The 17228-nt window shown below is 37.5% G+C and overlaps 1 protein-coding gene and 1 long non-coding RNA gene across 4 annotated transcripts in view; one reads left to right on the forward strand and one right to left on the reverse strand.

Annotated features, from left to right (window-relative positions):
• Nucleotides 1-17228, forward strand: part of LOC112157256 (potassium voltage-gated channel subfamily KQT member 5) — a 114932-nt gene that overhangs the window by 92743 nt on the left and 4961 nt on the right. For 2 of the 3 annotated variants that reach the window (XM_024289913.2, XM_024289912.2), the window contains 11 exons: nt 123-298; nt 948-1073; nt 2872-2982; nt 3741-3836; nt 3998-4092; nt 5686-5712; nt 10559-10782; nt 12635-12743; nt 14860-14991; nt 15104-15211; nt 16442-16568. In XM_024289913.2, the coding sequence (XP_024145681.1) occupies nt 123-298; nt 948-1073; nt 2872-2982; nt 3741-3836; nt 3998-4092; nt 5686-5712; nt 10559-10782; nt 12635-12743; nt 14860-14991; nt 15104-15211; nt 16442-16568 (1331 nt within the window). The remainder of the gene's footprint in view (nt 1-122; nt 299-947; nt 1074-2871; nt 2983-3740; nt 3837-3997; nt 4093-5685; nt 5713-10558; nt 10783-12634; nt 12744-14859; nt 14992-15103; nt 15212-16441; nt 16569-17228) is intronic. The other variant, XM_024289914.2, reaches the window with a different exon arrangement.
• LOC112157258 lies at nt 16049-16445 on the reverse strand. Its single transcript, XR_002921117.2, has 2 exons — nt 16308-16445; nt 16049-16208 (listed from the first exon to the last, which is right to left on the reverse strand). It is a non-coding gene; the product is annotated as an uncharacterized LOC112157258 (long non-coding RNA).

Below are 17228 nucleotides of genomic sequence, written 5' to 3' on the forward strand. Positions count from 1 at the left end.
CTCCTTCGTCAGAAAAATGCCACAAGAACACAATTTTAATTTAACTGAGGGATCTATAAGGAAATAAAAGATGATCCTTCCTGCCTGGATAACTGCTAAATGGTTTCCTCTTCCTCCTGCAGACATCATCGTCCTCATCGCCTCGGTGGCTGTCGTGTCAGCTGGCAGTCAGGGAAACATCTTCGCCACCTCCGTCCTGAGGAGCCTGAGGTTCCTGCAGATCCTGCGGATGGTGCGAATGGATCGGAGAGGCGGCACCTGGAAGCTGCTGGGCTCCGTGGTCTACGCTCACAGCAAGGTAAGCTCATCAGAGGAGACGGTATAAACATGAGCTGGATCTTCACTGAAGTGAGAGAAATACCTGAGTGGCTGCTAGTTTAGGGTCCATTAGGCATTTTCAGGGACATTAACTCTGCGCTCTTTCTCTGCTCATGATTGTATGAACCATTTATTAGTTACTAGCCATAACATAGCAGCAGTAACCAGAGGGTGATTCATTTTAACATGGCTTCTTCAAAAAAGGAGTAAAGAAAATGGAAAGATGGCTGGACGCTCCCTTAGAGATGGAGTGAGAAGTTCTGTCACCCAAAGAGCGCTTGGAGTAGACTCTCATATTGAGAGGGAGGAGCCAGTTGAAGTGGTTCAGGCATCTGGTCCGGATGCCTCCCTTGGGATGTGGCTCGGCTGGCCTGGGTACCCCTTGGGGTCCCCCTAGAAGGGTTGGAGGAAGTGACTGGGGAAAGGGAAGTCTGGGCTTTTGCTTGACTGGAACCCCTACGACCCGGTTCCAGATGAGCGAGAGAAGACGGATGGATGGATGCTTGATGCGTCCTCATCTTGTCTCCGCCCGGTTATTTACTTTTCTTTGTGTTACACACTTTCTTCCTCCTTCCTAAGGCGGGACGTAACACTCGTGTACTATCTGACCCTCACTTCCTCTTGTACAGGAACTGGTGACCGCCTGGTACATCGGCTTCCTGGTTCTGATCTTCTCTTCGTTCCTCGTCTACCTGGTGGAGAACAAGTTCAACAAGGAGTTTGCCACCTACGCCGACGCCCTGTGGTGGGGCACGGTGAGTCTGCGAGGGGAGGGGGCACATGTCAACCTCATAAAACTCTAAGAACACTTGTGGTTTGAATCAAGCTGCAATATGGTCCCTTATGTTGCCATAGCAACCGCACACCATCTAGTTTGTGCAAACACTAAAAATCGCATCAAGTTATGTAAAAATCTTTACTTACAAATTTTCAGTCCAGTTTTTGAAGTGATTTTTTAAATTATTTTATAAACACAACATTTTTCAAATAGGATTAATCAAACAGGAAGTCCTCCCTGGAGATAAAAAGCTCCAGAAATAATGGCACGATTTTCAAAATAAAAAATTTCTGATCTCACAAATGTTTGTTTTTCTGAAAATGTAAGAATTTATTAAACCATAATCTTCTCACTACTAATTTCCTTTTTCATAAAATTGAGTTATTTTTAAAATATAATATTTATAATATATTAATATTTGATCTTCAACAACATTGAAACATCTATTTTTGTTCTTTGTCTTTTCTGATTCCAATTTAACATATTTACTTCTTTCAATTAGTTTTCAAACTGAACTAAAACAAGTGAAATAAATATGTAAACATTTTTTTTAATGTTTTTTTTATATTTTGGTAATTTTTCAAGTTTTGTTCAAATATCAAAGTGTGCTAGAAAAAGCACTCAAATATTTTTTTCCCGTTTTTAAAAAAAATCCATGATCATATTTATGGGCCAGAATTTTAATGATTTGAAGCTTCATTAATCCATTTCTGTGACATTTAATTTTGTGTAAAGTTCATGATGTTGTGGAAAAGTGTGACCAAACTTTTTAAAATAAAACCTTCAATTATTGTAAACATTTGTACTAAATATTATAATCAGCAGTCTGGAAAAGTTATTTAATTAACAAGTCCAGCTAACATGGAGAACATCCACATGACCGAATGCTGGAAATGATGTGGCAGCCGTTAGCAACGGTTGCTATGGAAACTTTAAAAATATATAGTCTGGAGCAGAGAAGCTAAAATGCTACATTAACTTGTCATCCTTTGATTTCTTTTTAACGGCTCCATTTTTTTTTTTTTTTTTTTTTAACTGCAGGGTTTCAAATCTTTGCGTCAGAACTCTTTTTTTTCCCTCGCTGCGTGTGGAAAAAGTCTTCTCTGTAATTTCCTCTGATTTAATTTTCTTTGGAGTATCGACATGAACATTACCCCTGTGCCGCTCCATTATACGCAATTGTCAAACTCAAAGCCTCGTAATGGTGCGAAAACGGGCCCTCTCATGCATTTCAATCAGAGCCTCGGCAGAAGATGATCCCCTGTGATCAGTCTGCAGATGGGTTTTTGAAAATAACTTTATTGGAACAGAAAGCGCTGAATGTCGGGCTTTAGCCGGACACATCAAAGCTTTCATTCAGCCTTCAGGATCACCTGACGTTCTTCTCCAATGGAGGTGTTGCCTTAACCTGTCTTTATTGCAGATCTGTGTTGCAGCCTTCAGAACGAGAGAAACACAAAAGTGCAGAATAAACATTTCAGCCCGGAGCTTTCTGCTGTGTTTTTGGAGTCAAGGCCGAGTGGAGGCTTTCTGCAGACGCACAGGAGGAAGAAATGCCTGAAAATATCTTTTAAAATCGGGAATATCTTATGCAAAAGATTCAAATCTGCAGCAAAAGGAGCATCAAAGATGCTCAGATTTTTCACAAAAATGTTCAGTTTGCTTATTGATTAAAAAAATACATATGAATAAATAAATAAAATATATCCCTCTTTCATTTCCATCATTTGATAATGTTCTTGATTGGATGCTGGAATCTGCGTTTGTATTTACAGATCACCCTGACGACCATCGGTTACGGAGACAAGACACCAAAGACGTGGACGGGTCGGATGCTGTCCGCGGGCTTCGCCCTGCTGGGAATCTCCTTCTTTGCCTTACCAGCAGTGAGTCACAACTTCACCTCTGATCCTCCCAAACATTCATCAGATGTCTAAGATGGGAGCCGTTTATTAAATCGGATTTACTTTAGTGCTTAAGTGGAGGAAAATCAAACAGCACTGTTTTAAAGACCCACCCCAACCTAAATGACATGTTTTTGTAGCATTTTTCTGGTGATGGAGGACGTTTAAAGGAAAATCAGGTCTAAAAATTACATTTCCTTTTGTTTTCCTCATCTGGCTCAACCTGTACAGCCGGACCGCTTCAATATGACTCGTAATGTTAGGTTGGGGTTGTGAGGAGCTGTAAGCTAGTGGGAGAGAATGTAAAAGATGGATGATGGGAAATGAAGGCAGGCTCACTTTGTGACAAGTCAGAGGTGAATTTCTAATGAGCCGCTCTGCAGAAACTATGTCCCAGAAAACAACACAGGTTTTTTGATTTGAGCTAAAAATGGCTTAATCGTAATGAAGATGACCACTGGGAACGCTTTCACAATAGATCAAAAGATGATTTGAGTTTTTTACGTTTCATTTTACAGAGCCTGAGCTCAGGTATCCCTGAATGTCACCTGTCAATCAAATACGATGACTGATAAATGATCTCAAATTTATTTGAAAAAGTTCAAAAAATGTATTTTGTCTTTTGTGAATTTTGGCCTTTTCACACGTTTCCACCTAGTGGTCAGTCGGTGAACTGACCAGTAGTTTCAAGGAGGAAGTGTGAGGCGTGTGTTCAGTTTGTTCTGTCCGTGTCTCTTCAGGGCATTTTGGGCTCAGGTTTCGCCCTGAAGGTTCAGGAGCAGCACAGACAGAAACACTTCGAGAAGAGGAGGAACCCGGCAGCTTACCTCATCCAGGTGAGCCTGAGCACCTGCTCCGCGTTTGAACCCTCACAGGTTTTAGAGGTTACTGTTCTGAGGGGAGAATTCTGCATAAATGTCGTCTGAACAACTTTATTCTGCCCTCCCTGCCTATTAGTTCTTTTTAATCCTCCCGGTTTTGTGTGTTCTGTCTGCAGTGTGTTTGGCGGAGTTACGCAGCGGATGAGAATTCGGTTTCCATAGCAACCTGGAAGCCTCACCTGAAGGCCATGCATACCTGCAGCCCAACAAAGTGGGTACAGCTGTGTGTGTTTTTCTGCAAACTGGGTCTTTCAGATTTCCCAGCATTCCCTGCATCTGGTTACATGAATCAGGTGTGCTTTGCCAATAAGAAGCTGCGAGTGGTTGTCAGTTGGAAAACACGGCGGCTATCCAGGTCTGCGTTCGACCCCTGAGAGCGATCATATCAGTCTGACTGCAGCAGATTCATTTACTGAATTTGAGGAAGATTTTATTTCTTAAATATAAAAAAGGAGGATTTTTTTCCAAAGTTTTAAGTTTGATGCTCTCTGTGTTACGACTGGATCAAAGCAATCGTAATTAATCAAGAATATTTTTTTTGTAGTGCTTTGACGTGAATTAAACATTTTGTTAAATATATAATCACAGAGGAGCTTAATGAACAGAATAAAGTTGAAATGTTGATATCAAACCGAAAATACATTTTTCTTTTATAGTTAGGATTTCCATCCATCATTTCTTAGTGTCTCAAATGTGTTCAGATTATTGTTCAAGCTTCACAAAATTTAAATATATATTTTATTAATTTGTAAAGTTTGATTTAAATTTAGAAAGTAATTTAAAAATGTTGATTTTTTTCCTAAGTTTGGAGCTTAATTGTGAAACAAATTTGGTATCAAATGGCATTGATTTAAAATGTTAAAAAGAATACCAAAATGTTATTTGTTGATTGTTAGCATTTGCCTCCATAATTTTAAAAATACTTAAAATTTTCATGTCTGCAGATTATTGTTAAAGACCCACTTTAATTAAAAAAAAAACATGCTCTTGTAGTATTTTTCTGATGACGGAGGGCAAAAAGAAAATTAGGATTAAAGTTGCATTTCTGAATATTTCTTGTTGTGAATCAGGAGAAGGTAAAAGTTTGTAGACAGTGACTTAAAAATGACAATTTTCAGGCCACAAGCTCCTGCTCTGCTCCATTCTGATGCATCTACTTGTAGACAAAGAGATCCGTGAAGGTCTTTGTTCTCCTCGTCTGAGCTGGCTCTAAACTTTACAGTTGGATTACTCCAATATGATCACCATTTTTGCTGCACTGCTAATGTGTTCGCTTTGGGTTGTGAGGGACTATAAGATAGTGGGAGAGTGTTTAAACAGAGGCATGATGGGAAATGAAGGCAGGCTTACGCAATGTGGCCTAAAAACAGCTAAATTTAAATTAAAAAACCTTTGGGAATGCTATTGGAAAAGATCAAAAGATGATTGGATCTTTAAAAAGTGTTTTTTTTATATATATCTATCAATCATTATAAAGCTCAAATTTTCTTAACATTATTTATCCAGTTTATTTAAATTATTGTAACTTTTTGTACACTGTTCTTAACAATGTGCTTTTTTAATGTAGTTTTATTAACTGGATCATGAGTCCAGCATAAATTCCATCCATCTTTTAAATCTTTAAGTTTCCTTATTTTCCATTTCCCTCAGTTCTTAAACAAATTACTGTTTATTCACTGTGTTCTGCTTGGTTTTTCTTTTTTTAGATAAAAATGTAACATGAAAAGTTTAGAATTTTCTATAAATGTAAAAGTTTTTTTAATAAGTGTTTAATAAGTTCTTTCTCTTCTTTTTTTTACTCCAGGAAGGAGCAGGGAGAGACAAACACGAGGTTTGTATCACTTCTGCTGAATTGTGATTCTTTGTGCTTCTATTTTCTCTGAAATTCTAATAAATGTAAACCTGCAGCGTTGAAACAGAATTATAAAAATCTTCACACAAGATTTTTATAATTCTAGAACTTTCCTCCATCACATTTATCTATTGTAAAACTGTGGGTTTATTTGTGACTTATTAATATAATAATTAAAGGAAAGTTGCCATACTATACTAATATATATCAAATAAAACAGAACATTTGAAGCCGTTCTGGCATAGTTGCCACATTTCAGGATAAAAGGACAGAGAAAAACTAAATTACAGCTTCTACAGCACAATGCATCGATAACAAACGATTTGAACATCTTTTCCTTTGAGCATCATTGATCATCACGTTAAATTGCTGCAGCTCTAATGGCGTCTCGCCTCTGCAGCATAACTTAACTGACAGGTTTGTCCGCCCGCCTGCCTCAAGGGGCTTTGAACTCTAAATAGCCACATAAATGAGTGTTTCTGTGTTTGCATGGCTAAGTGCTGTAATGTATGTATGTTTCCGCTGATGCTTTTCCAGAATCATCAGCGCTGGAGAGCGGTGCAGGGCAGTGAGGGCAGCGTGACGCAACGCTGTGGTGTTTGCAGTTATGAAACACTGCATCAATGTTTGTGGACAAAGCAGGCGTGCTGGCGGCTCCTCGAGCTGCACCGGATGTGAAAAGTCACAGGAATGTTAAATTAGGTCATTCCTTACAATGATGCAGCGTTTTTTTAAACTGCAGGAGAGATTCAGGCTTTTTTCTAATTCATTAGAAAAATGTTGCAACGTCATGGTTTATGCAAACGCAGGAAGTGACACAAACATTCGAAGCATCAGTTAAACCTGCGGAAACGCTGCTGGCCTCTCTGTAATTCAGGCACTTGTTGCCATGGCCCAGCTGAATTCCTGTGGTTAAGGAAGGAATATCAACATGAAGTGCATGACTCACCAAATTGTAGCCTTTTACGGATGGTAGTTTTCATGTTCGTTTCCCTCCACTGAAGCCTTTTTGTTCCCATTCTGCCTGGAAATATTAGCCGCGTCCAAAACGAACCGCAGCACCAAATCCAACATTTTCAAACCTTTAAATTTCACACATTTTTGATTTCTTTTAAACTGAAACAGAGATTTGATTCTCCTTTGGTACATTTGAAGTTAGAAAGTCAACAAGAACAGATGAAAAGAGGAAAAATAATAATTTTAAAAGATGAATTTACAAAAAATGCTAAGATAATCTGAAAACGGTGAAAAAAACTGTTACATTTTTGGGGTAACATTAAATTAAGTGCATTATTTTTGCTTTACGGGGTTTAAAAAATGCATAAATGCTAGGCAAGTTTATAAAAAGCAGCTAAAGACTCTTAAAAATGATTAAACCGTCAAACTGTATATTAGAAATATTCAACCTAAATGTTAATAAATGATTTATCAGTTAAAAAGAGTCTAAATTATGTTGACAACAACTAAGCTGAATAGAATGCTACATTTGATCATGTAAGTGATGCTAATCCAGTTTAAGATTATTTTAAAAGATTTTTTTAGGCTAATTTAACTGAAATGAACAGAAGCTACACAGATGCTGTCAATTAAAACAATAGTGGAAAAAAGTTTACATAAATGTTGAGGATCAGATAGTGTAAAATATGTAAAGAAGGTGCCTAAAATAACCATTTATTTCTGTTTAAAGTTCAGTATTAGCAGGATTAGCCCAGCTAAACTGTTGTTTAGTTTGCAGTATTTAGCTAAACTGGCAGGATGTCGGTGTCATCTGTTGTAACGGTCATCATGTGTATCTCCTCTTGATTTGTAGTAAAGTTTATAATAATAAACAGAAGCTACTGAGGAGGCGTACCACTTGGAAACATAGGTATTCTCCTCCTGTCACACTATGTTTTTCTGTGGGAATGCTGACTAATTCCTGGTGCATGGGTCCCCATGGGAGGCTGGGGAGCTTTGGAGAGGGCGGAGCTGGCAGTTCCTGCAGGTGGACGGCCACCTCCATTATGGACGAATGTCCTTTAGACTTAGCCTGAGCGCTGCACTGCCTCTGCCTGTGGCAGCTTCATTAAACTGTTAAAGAAACGGTTTTGTTCTCAGGTGCTGTGAAAGGATGAACATTCATGAGCTTTTTCCTGGTTGTAGTGAAGTAGAAATGCTTTTATGTGATATGGCTCCAGCTTTTCTTCTACTCTACCTTCTTATTGCATCGTAAACCTTTTTTCCTCCTTATTGTCTGCAAATTTTAAGACAACCAATCTAATAAAAAAAATAAATAAAAAAAATGAATTTTGCCGGAATGTGAATGCAGAATATGAAAAAGATGTTGGCTTCCTCTGGTGATGGGGTTTTTGTTACAAAGATACGTTAATTAAAATAGTGCTAAAATGAGCTAAAACCTGTTATAAACTAAAAAAGTACCAAAATGAAATGCTTATTCACAAAATGGTCAGTTAGCTCTAAATTACCTAAAAATGATACATTTGCTAAAAAAAAAAAAAAATCACTCAATTAACTACTAAATTAAAGAGATGATTCTTGATCTAAGAAATTGCTAAAAGTAAAAACTAAATTAGAAAAATGATAAGTTAGCTTAAAATTGCTAAATGAAAAGCTAAAGTAGTGAAATAAGTCAGTGGAAAAATGGCTAAATTAAATAATAAATTCATGAAATGATAAATTTGCTTAAAAAATGATTAATTAAATACATTTGTGAAATTTTAATTTAGCAAAAACATTGTTAAATGAATGCAAAATTATAAGTTAGCTTAAAAATTGCTTAATAAAATGCTAGAATAGTGACATGATAAATTAGCTTAATGATTGCTATATTAAATGCTAAATTAGCAAATGATAAGTTCTCTGGAAAATTGCTAAGTATGGAAATAAGTCAAGTGGAGATTGTTAAATGAAATAATAAATTAGTCCAATAATAAATTAGCCTAAAACTTGCTAAATTAAACAATAATTTGGTCAAATGATGAACAGGCTTCAAAATAAATAAGTGAAAATATATATTAGCAAAAATATTGTTGAATAAATGCTAAATTGGCTAAATTATATATTTACTGAAAACAGCTTTTGATTACTAATCATTTTCAAGCATTAAATTAGATATAAAATAACAATCAAAATAATTGTCTTGTTATATAAATATATATATATATATTCAAAATTAATTTTGTGCACCTACGCTACTGGTCTTCAGCTAAATTCTGAATAAAAAAAAATGTTAGGAGTAAAAAAATAATGTGGGAGTCTTAATAGGACCATAGGGCTCATTTAAATGCAAAAACAGAATAATCTTAGTTAAATAAGCCTTATGTGAAAATTGTTAAATTAACTACAAGACTTTCTGAAACAAACTCAAGAAGATAAATTTAATAAAATGCAAAAGTTTGTGAATTTATGGATTTAAAAGCTAAACAGCAAAAAAAATAATTATTATTTATCCTAAGAACAAAATAAAAAATACAACAAAAACTGTCTTAAAGTTGATTTGTTTACAAATGTTGGTACTGAATACTAACTTGCTGAAAAACAGAGCTAAGAATCCTAAAACTAAATAATTGTTAAATGTTAAAATATTTTATTCAATGGGGAAAAAAGAGTATTAATATTTCAAAATGTAGAAGGAAGCCTCAATAAACCAGTTTTAACATTAATGTTTGCTTCAGGCAATTCTTACTCAAACTTATTGATATTGAAATGTATTTTCATTCATTAAAAAAATCACAATTTATAAAGTTTTGGGGTAAATGTGTGTGTTTTGAACAAAATCAGTGCGTAGAGGAAGTCCAGCATTCACCTTTCCTGTCCACTTGTTTTCAATAGGAGGAAAACTCCAGCTGATTTTAACCGTTTGTGTGTCCGTTCAACATTAACCGCCTGTGTGATCTATCTTTGTCTTGTTTGCTAACAAGAAACCCCCAAAAATCTTCTTTTTATTTAAACTCCTTTTTGAAACTTAAATACTTAATCAATTCAATTTAATCCAAAGATCCTAGTTGCAAAAAAATGTGCAGATAAAGATTAAAACTGTTATTTTTATCAACCATAGACAATAGTTTGGATCTTTGCTGACCTGCAGTAAAGCAGACCTGATAGAAATCCACATTTTACTGCTTTAGGCTATGGGACTTAACCTTAATAAAATAAGTCACTTTAATCGTTGTAAAACTGAAATGTTGTAGAAAAAACTTTTATAATTTGAAAGGCCGAAAATATTACTTTTTGTTTAACTTTTGTGCTTTTCTTGTGTTTAAACGCCCACTCTGTTTTGTCAACATGTTCTTGTGGATTTTTTCTGATGATGGAGGACTTATTGATAAAATTAAGATCAAAATACATTTCTGAATATTTTTTGTATTTAAATCTCGGTTATTTGCGACGTTGAAAATATGCCCTGCACTAACGGTCCTGCTCACAACTCGATGAACTCCTGCCGTTCTGCAGAAACTATGTCCTAAAAAACAACCCAGATTAATTGATTTGGGCTAAAAAGAGCTAAATCATAATTCAAAGGTTTTTAAAATGGTTCAAACGATGATCGGAGTGGAGTTTTAACATCGAGTCTCACTCAAAGATACTTTTCCTGCTCAGACTGTAAACCCAGAACTGAATCGCCTGCATTTTTCTGAGGAACTACCTGCAATGCATGCTAGTGTTCATCCTGTCTTGCAAATTAGAAAAAGCTCTGAATGATGGCTGCTTGGTTTATTGCAACACAATGGAGCAAACTCCGCCCACGTCCAGGAGAAACGTTTTTTAACAGTTATCTCATTTTTGGCTAACTCCAATCATCCTTCACTTCTTCTTCTGCTTTCAGCCAGAAGCTGAGCTTCAAAGAGCGCGTGAGGATGGCGAGCCCTCGGGGTCAGAGCATCAAGAACAGGCAGACGTCCTCCATGAACGACCGGCGCTCTCCGGTGGCTGACGGCGGTGTGGAAGGCACGAGTCCCGCCAAGGTTCAGAAGAGCTGGAGCTTCAACGACCGCACTCGCTTCAGGCCGTCGCTCCGCCTGAAGAGCGCCTCCCGCTCCACCACCGACGGTCAGTACGTCTGTTCGGTTTGGTCTGTTGTGGAGAATATCCACACATTTTGTTGAGCAAATTTCTAGCAAGTGTCAAAGTCAAGGACCGGGGGCCGGATCCGGCCCTCCAGATCATTTTATTTTATTAATCGCCCGATGTAATCTTGTGCTTATTTCTAATTTGTATAATTTTGACAAAATATATTTTTATGGAGGGTAAAATATTGAAAGTAATTTAAGGTTTAAGTTGATTTACTCTGGAATAATATTCCTGCCTTTTTATACAGTAATTATGTTCAAAAGTTACAGTTTTAGCATTTTTAAAGTTATGCTAGCTTTTTGGACCATTTTGGCATTTACTACGATTTTTAAGGCTATTTTGGAGTTTAGCTAATATTTACACACTAGCTGGTTTGGCTAATTTAGGCTTATTTCAGTTTTTTAGGCTACTTTGAAGTTTAGCTATTTTTTTTCAGCTACATGCTAGCTGTTTTGGCTAACCTAGTTTTTTTTTTTTTTTTTACGTTTTTTTTGGCTAATTTGGCATTTAACTAATATTTTTTTTAGGTTGCTATCAGCTTCAGCATTTTCAGCTATTACCCTCAGTGATTTCAGCTATAATCTGCAGCAGCATTATTCAGCTTACTGAATTCACACTAGCATCATAGCAGGTAATGTTATATATCTAGTTCATAATTATGTTAAAAGGTTTTAAAAAGTTTTAAAAATGTAGTTTTAGAGTGGTCATTAAATGTTTATTCTGTCCGGCCCGCGACCTGAGGTGTTTTGGATTTTGTCCCCTTGTGCGATTGAGTTTGACACCCCTGTTCTAGCAGAGTTTCGCTTTCTTTTTCTGGAAATTATTTTTCAGGGCATAAATGTTATCACATTTACGAACCCGTGCTTGAAATCCCGTTTTGTTCTGCACAACTGAACTGGGTTTAGAGTTTGAGCTTTGGGTTCAGATAGACTGTGATGGATTTTAATTTTAAAGCTGAATTGAGAATTGTGTCTCATCCAATCTAGGATTGTATTTTTTGGTCCTGTCACCTGGCTCGAGCCTCCACACCCCCACATGAGGTTGCCTCATTAGTTCAAACAGGAAAGCCTCCTTTAGGTCCACTTCTCTGGTCTGGTTAGCTGAGCTGGGCGGGAGCCAGTTGGTGCTCGTGGGTGGAGTAATGGGGAGATGGAAGGTGGGGGTGGTGAGCTCCGGCAGCCATGTGGGGTGTGGGACTCATCCAGCTGGATAAGGTTTGCTGGCAAACAGATTATTGGCTAAAATCAGAGGAAACGAGGCTGCTTTGGTACCGCCTGATAATGATGCTGAACCTCTGGTAGACGTGTGAGTGAAGCATAAATCTGTACTATTCATACACTTGCTGTGAATTCACTGGTACCTTCTGATCTGACCCCACATTCTGCTCATCTGGACCATGAAAAAAACATTTTATTAGTAGGAAAAGCTGCTCTTTAGTGTTCAGTTTTATCCACTTCCTGTCCTCATCTAATCTTTTCCAAAATAAAAGCAGAAACACTTGATTCCAATGAGTGTTTCTGCACCAGCTTTTGTGGAACAATAAAGTTTAAATAGGGTTTCATGGAGGATTTAAGATTTAAAAAGGATTGATCTTGATGCACCAATAGAAAGGTGTATAATTGCATGTATATTTTAGTTTTCAACTTTATACTTAAAAAGCTACTTTCTCAACGAGTGACTCAGGTGGAGTCTCAGTTCTTCTAACCTTTTCTAACCCGAACCTTCAGTCAGACTCAAAGTAATCCTGAAGTTGTCTCATCAACACCTGTGGGGTTTTAATGCTCGTCCTGACTGAAGCAGATAAATGATGCTCTTTGTTTTCGTCGAGCAGCAGACTCCAGCATGGCGGGAGACGACGGCTTCGATGAGAAGGGCTGCCACTGTGACATCTCTGTGGAGGACCTGCTGCCGTCAGTCAAGGCCGTCATCCGAGCTGTCAGGTGAGTCAAAGGAGACGTGACTTCCTCCTCCAGCTCAAAGTGACTGGAGAAACATCCCTTTATAGATGTCGACTCCAACTCTTATTATGAAATCTGATGTAGGCTCTTTATTTCTGTTCTAGCTTTAAATCTACAACAAGTTTTATAATTCAGACATTCCAAAGATTGCTTTCAAATAATTGTATTTATTTGTCTCTTGAAATGATTAATACTGTGATGATCCAACTATTTCTTTAATGCTTTTGGAGCCAGCTGGTACTTCCTGTTTGGAATGTCAGGGGGAGGAGTCACTCAGTCCAGTTCTCATATACAGTAAATGGGTAAACGTGTAACATCGTTTAACCTGGCTTCTTTTAAATGTGGGAGTATTTAGTATGTCGTCCTGGAGATGTAATCACCTTTAAGACAAATTCATGTCCTTTTTTTAATTTTTTCTTCTCTTCTGTAGTTATTTCATCACCGTAGCTGTCCAGCATATTTAATGAGAAAAAAAAAAAACATTGCTTCATCTACAGTATTAATCGTGTTTGTAAAGTTGCATTTTGTCGTTTCTGAGATCTGTTAAAAGATTTTTGTTGTCGAATCTTGTCGATAACTGCGATAGGTTATTCTTGTTATTAATGATTGGAATGTTAATGTTTTTTACCATTTTAAGTCTCACCCCAACTATATTTTTTTCTATAGTAAAATCGTTCCCAACGGCCTTTTTATTAGGATTATGAAGTTTTATAGCCAAAATCAAAAAGCCTGTGTCATTTTTTAAGACGGTTTCTGCAGCACAGCAGGAGTTCATCAGAAATGCTCATCTGGGTTCTGGGCAGGACGGTTAGAAAGTTAGCTCTGCTAATTTTCTTATCAGCCCTACGTTTGCATTCTTTCCGGCTATCACCTCACAAGCCCAAACTAACATTAGCATATCGTGCGCCTCGCTCTTTTATTTGGGAGAAGATTGGGTTCAACAAAACGAAGGGAGAAGTAAAAAAATTTGCAATATTTAATAAAGTTTCACATTCAATAATTTAGGTTATGCAGAGAATTAGTTTACCTTCAGCGCACTGGACCAAACCATTGTCTCTCTTGTATTGTGTATATAGAAAACAATACATTCAACACATGGCAAAAAAAAATAAAAAATCATCAAGCACTATTAAAGCTATGCAGCCGTTCTAGAAAGCAAAAACAAAATGTTGATAAAGCTCTAAACATGTCGACTGTAAACTCGATAGTCTTTTATATTCTTCTGTAGCGAAAGTTTTTATTGTTTCCCGATATCTTTTGTCTCAACATCTGCGTCTTTAGAGCTTCTTCCTGGTGTTGATCTATTCCTTTCGATTTCTGCTGAATCTTCTCAGAAATTGAGAAGGGTGTACCTGCAGGCCCGGAGACCCAGCAGCGTTCTCAGGACCGCATTCTCAGGACCCTGGCTTTTTAACATAGCGCCCCTACTGGCTGGATGACTAACAGCATCCTCAGGACGATTTCAGGACTTGTTTTTTGAGACAGCGCCTCCTTGCTGCTGGGTGCCGTTTATCGTTTTTTTTTTTTTTTTTTTTTTTAATAAATTTTACTAATGGTGAGAATTGGGTATGTTTCATTCACCCTCAACTTTGATTATGACTGAATATTTCCAATGTTTTTCTTACTTTTATCTAACTACTGATAGACAGTTGAGTCTGTTTTGTTTTTTTTCTAAGCTCCTGAAACTTGTTAGAAATTGAGAAAATTGGGATCTGAAGACAGAGAGCCTGGAATGACTGTGCAGAATTGCTACTTTGGCGCTTAAAGGGTTAATATAAATTTGTCTTTACATTTTGTCTTATCCTGTAGCATACATTCTCCATGAGAAACACATGTATTTCCTAATAAAATAAAATACAATAAAATATACAAACATTAAAGCATGCCAGAAAATCAAAACAAACTCCAATCAGTAGGGGCACTGTGTTAAAAAAGCCTGGGTCCTGAGAATGCGGTCCTGAGAACGTTGCTGGGTCTCCGGGCCTACTGGTTTATACTACTGCAGAAATTAGCCTTTTTATTTCATGTTAACAATCATCCTCCAATGACTGAGAGCTCCCCCTAGTGGCCAGCTGCTGACCGCCTGCTTCTCCTGCAGGATAATGAAGTTCCACGTGGCCAAGAAAAAGTTCAAGGAGACACTGCGTCCGTACGACGTGAAGGACGTGATTGAGCAGTACTCGGCCGGTCACCTGGACATGCTGTGCCGCATAAAAAGCCTTCAAACCAGGTTGGAGGAAACGCTGTTTCTGTGCATTTCTGAGCATGCTCACAAACACGAAGATGTTTCATTTTTTGGTTGTTTGCATGCTGTGTGTGTGCATGTGTTTGCTCCCCCGCAGGCTGGACCTGATAGTTGGCCCAAAGGTCCTCAGCAGCCGAGCCAAGACCTTTTCCTCCCCCTCCCTGCATCTCTATTACAGCCAGGGGAGGAAGAACTCCACTCAGGGGTCAGAAATACCCCGTCAGCCTCTCCTCTGCTGCTTTCACCAGCTCTCAGTCAGTCCTTTCTGATCCACAGCCTCCAAAATGTAGAAGCAGGATTCATTTGTAGTGTTGAATCTGCCCCCCTCCTCCTGATCAGCTTCAGGGCTGAAGGGAGGAGCAGAATTCAGATTCTCTTTTTTTTTTTTTAAACTGATGTATTTATTCAGTTTGATAAAAGAGCTGCAACTCTGAAGAGACTGTGCTGATCTTTCCTGAACTGTCTGATGCTCTAACAAAATTCAATCCTGCATGAATCTACAGCCTGAAGCTGAAATCTTCTCACCTGCTGTTCCAGAGCAACACTGACCCCTGCTGGATGATCCGTAAACTGCAGATGATTCAAGAAATAAGAAAAAGTTTTAGAGATTTTCTAAATTGTACAAACTCAAGTTTACTTTTGAGACTTGAGTTCATGTTATAAGTTAAAGTCGTGTGAAATTTTTTTTAAATACAGTTTTAACATTTGACTTTCATTGACTATTGAAAACATGAAAAAAAAATAGGTTTTCCTGCAAAAGACAAATATTCAACAAAAATGTCTGAAATTATTGCAAATTAGTTCTCCGAATAGAAAAAAAATGGTTAAGTGTCACAAAGACGAGAGAACATTATCAACAATGGTTCAAAATAATGAAGGTGATGGTTCATAGCAACCATTTAACTTTTTTATGTCTAGGGGTGATTATATCGACTTACTTTTATGTCTTTTTCTTCAATGTAATTTGACGTTTTTTTAGCCACTAATTTGAATTGAAGCAAACCCTTTTTCTATACAACTGAATAATCTTAGGAAAATGAAGCCAGCTGAAGGAATACATTTATTCAAATGTTGATTTAAAAGGATTTCACAGTATAAAACAAATAGAGGTGTTGTCATGGATACAGACAGGATCTCCTTTGGTGGAGGCATTGATTTGGGTGATCTCTTGTTTCTGGTGTCAAATCTTGGGGAGAAATAGACTAAAAAAAGAAGATTTTTATAGCTGGTTTTAAATTCTGTATTGTTGAATTCAGAAAACAACATTTTTGGATGATTGTAGAACATCTGCAAACACTCACCTTTTCTGTTTTGGTCTGAACTTTTCTCTGGGTCTTCAGGTGGACAACTACTTCTACTTCTTCTTCTTCTTCTTCTCTGTGGTCATGTGATCGGTGCGTTTGAGTTTTCATGCTTGTGCTGGTCTTGTGTTCAGGGTTGATCAAATCCTGGGGAAAGGGCAGATCCCGCTGGACAAAAAGATCAGAGACAAGCTTCTGTCGGACGGAGACCTGCTGGAGGACATGAGCATGCTGGGTCGCGTCTGTAAGGTGGAGCGGCAGGTGCGTGGAAAAGCAAACCTTTGAAATCTGTGACACAAAATCCCTTAGAACCATAAAAAGAAGCATCTCAAGCCAGTCTGGCCTTTACATGATCCATTCTGGTTCACAGTTTGATTAATTCCCTAATTGACCTCTAAAAAGCCCACGTCGTGACAGTTGAAGTTTTTTACCATAAGTGTTGAAGTGGACGCCTCTGCAATGTTCTTATTAAATAGTAGTTTTTGTAGGTAATCTCTCTTCGAGTTTCTTCTGTTCTTTGTGGAGTTGTTTTATTAGTGATGCTTGCAGACGTCTCACTAATGGGTCTCTTCAGAAACATGCGGCGTCTGAGTCATCATCGGGTTTTCTTGGGTGTCTCTGTGTTTGGAACCGTGAACGGCTGTGCGTCAATTTTCTAAATTAAACCACCTATTTTCCACGCTATTTTTATGGTTTTCTTTTTCTAAAGACTTTTTTTTTATGCCGGTTTTTGAGCTTTTGCCAACTGAGTGGATTTAATGAGCTTTCAAAGCCGTTCTTTAACTTTAGCTGCAAACCTTTTAGGCATTTTCGGTTAGTTAGGAAGATTTCTTCCTGTTCGGTCAGACATGATTTCTGCAGATAGAGGGAAGACCAGGTGAATGTTACCTGTGATTCCTAATGAGTTTTAATCCTACAGAG

This window comes from Oryzias melastigma, linkage group LG1 (assembly GCF_002922805.2).
Source record: "Oryzias melastigma strain HK-1 linkage group LG1, ASM292280v2, whole genome shotgun sequence".
Classification (NCBI taxonomy): domain Eukaryota; kingdom Metazoa; phylum Chordata; class Actinopteri; order Beloniformes; family Adrianichthyidae; genus Oryzias; species Oryzias melastigma.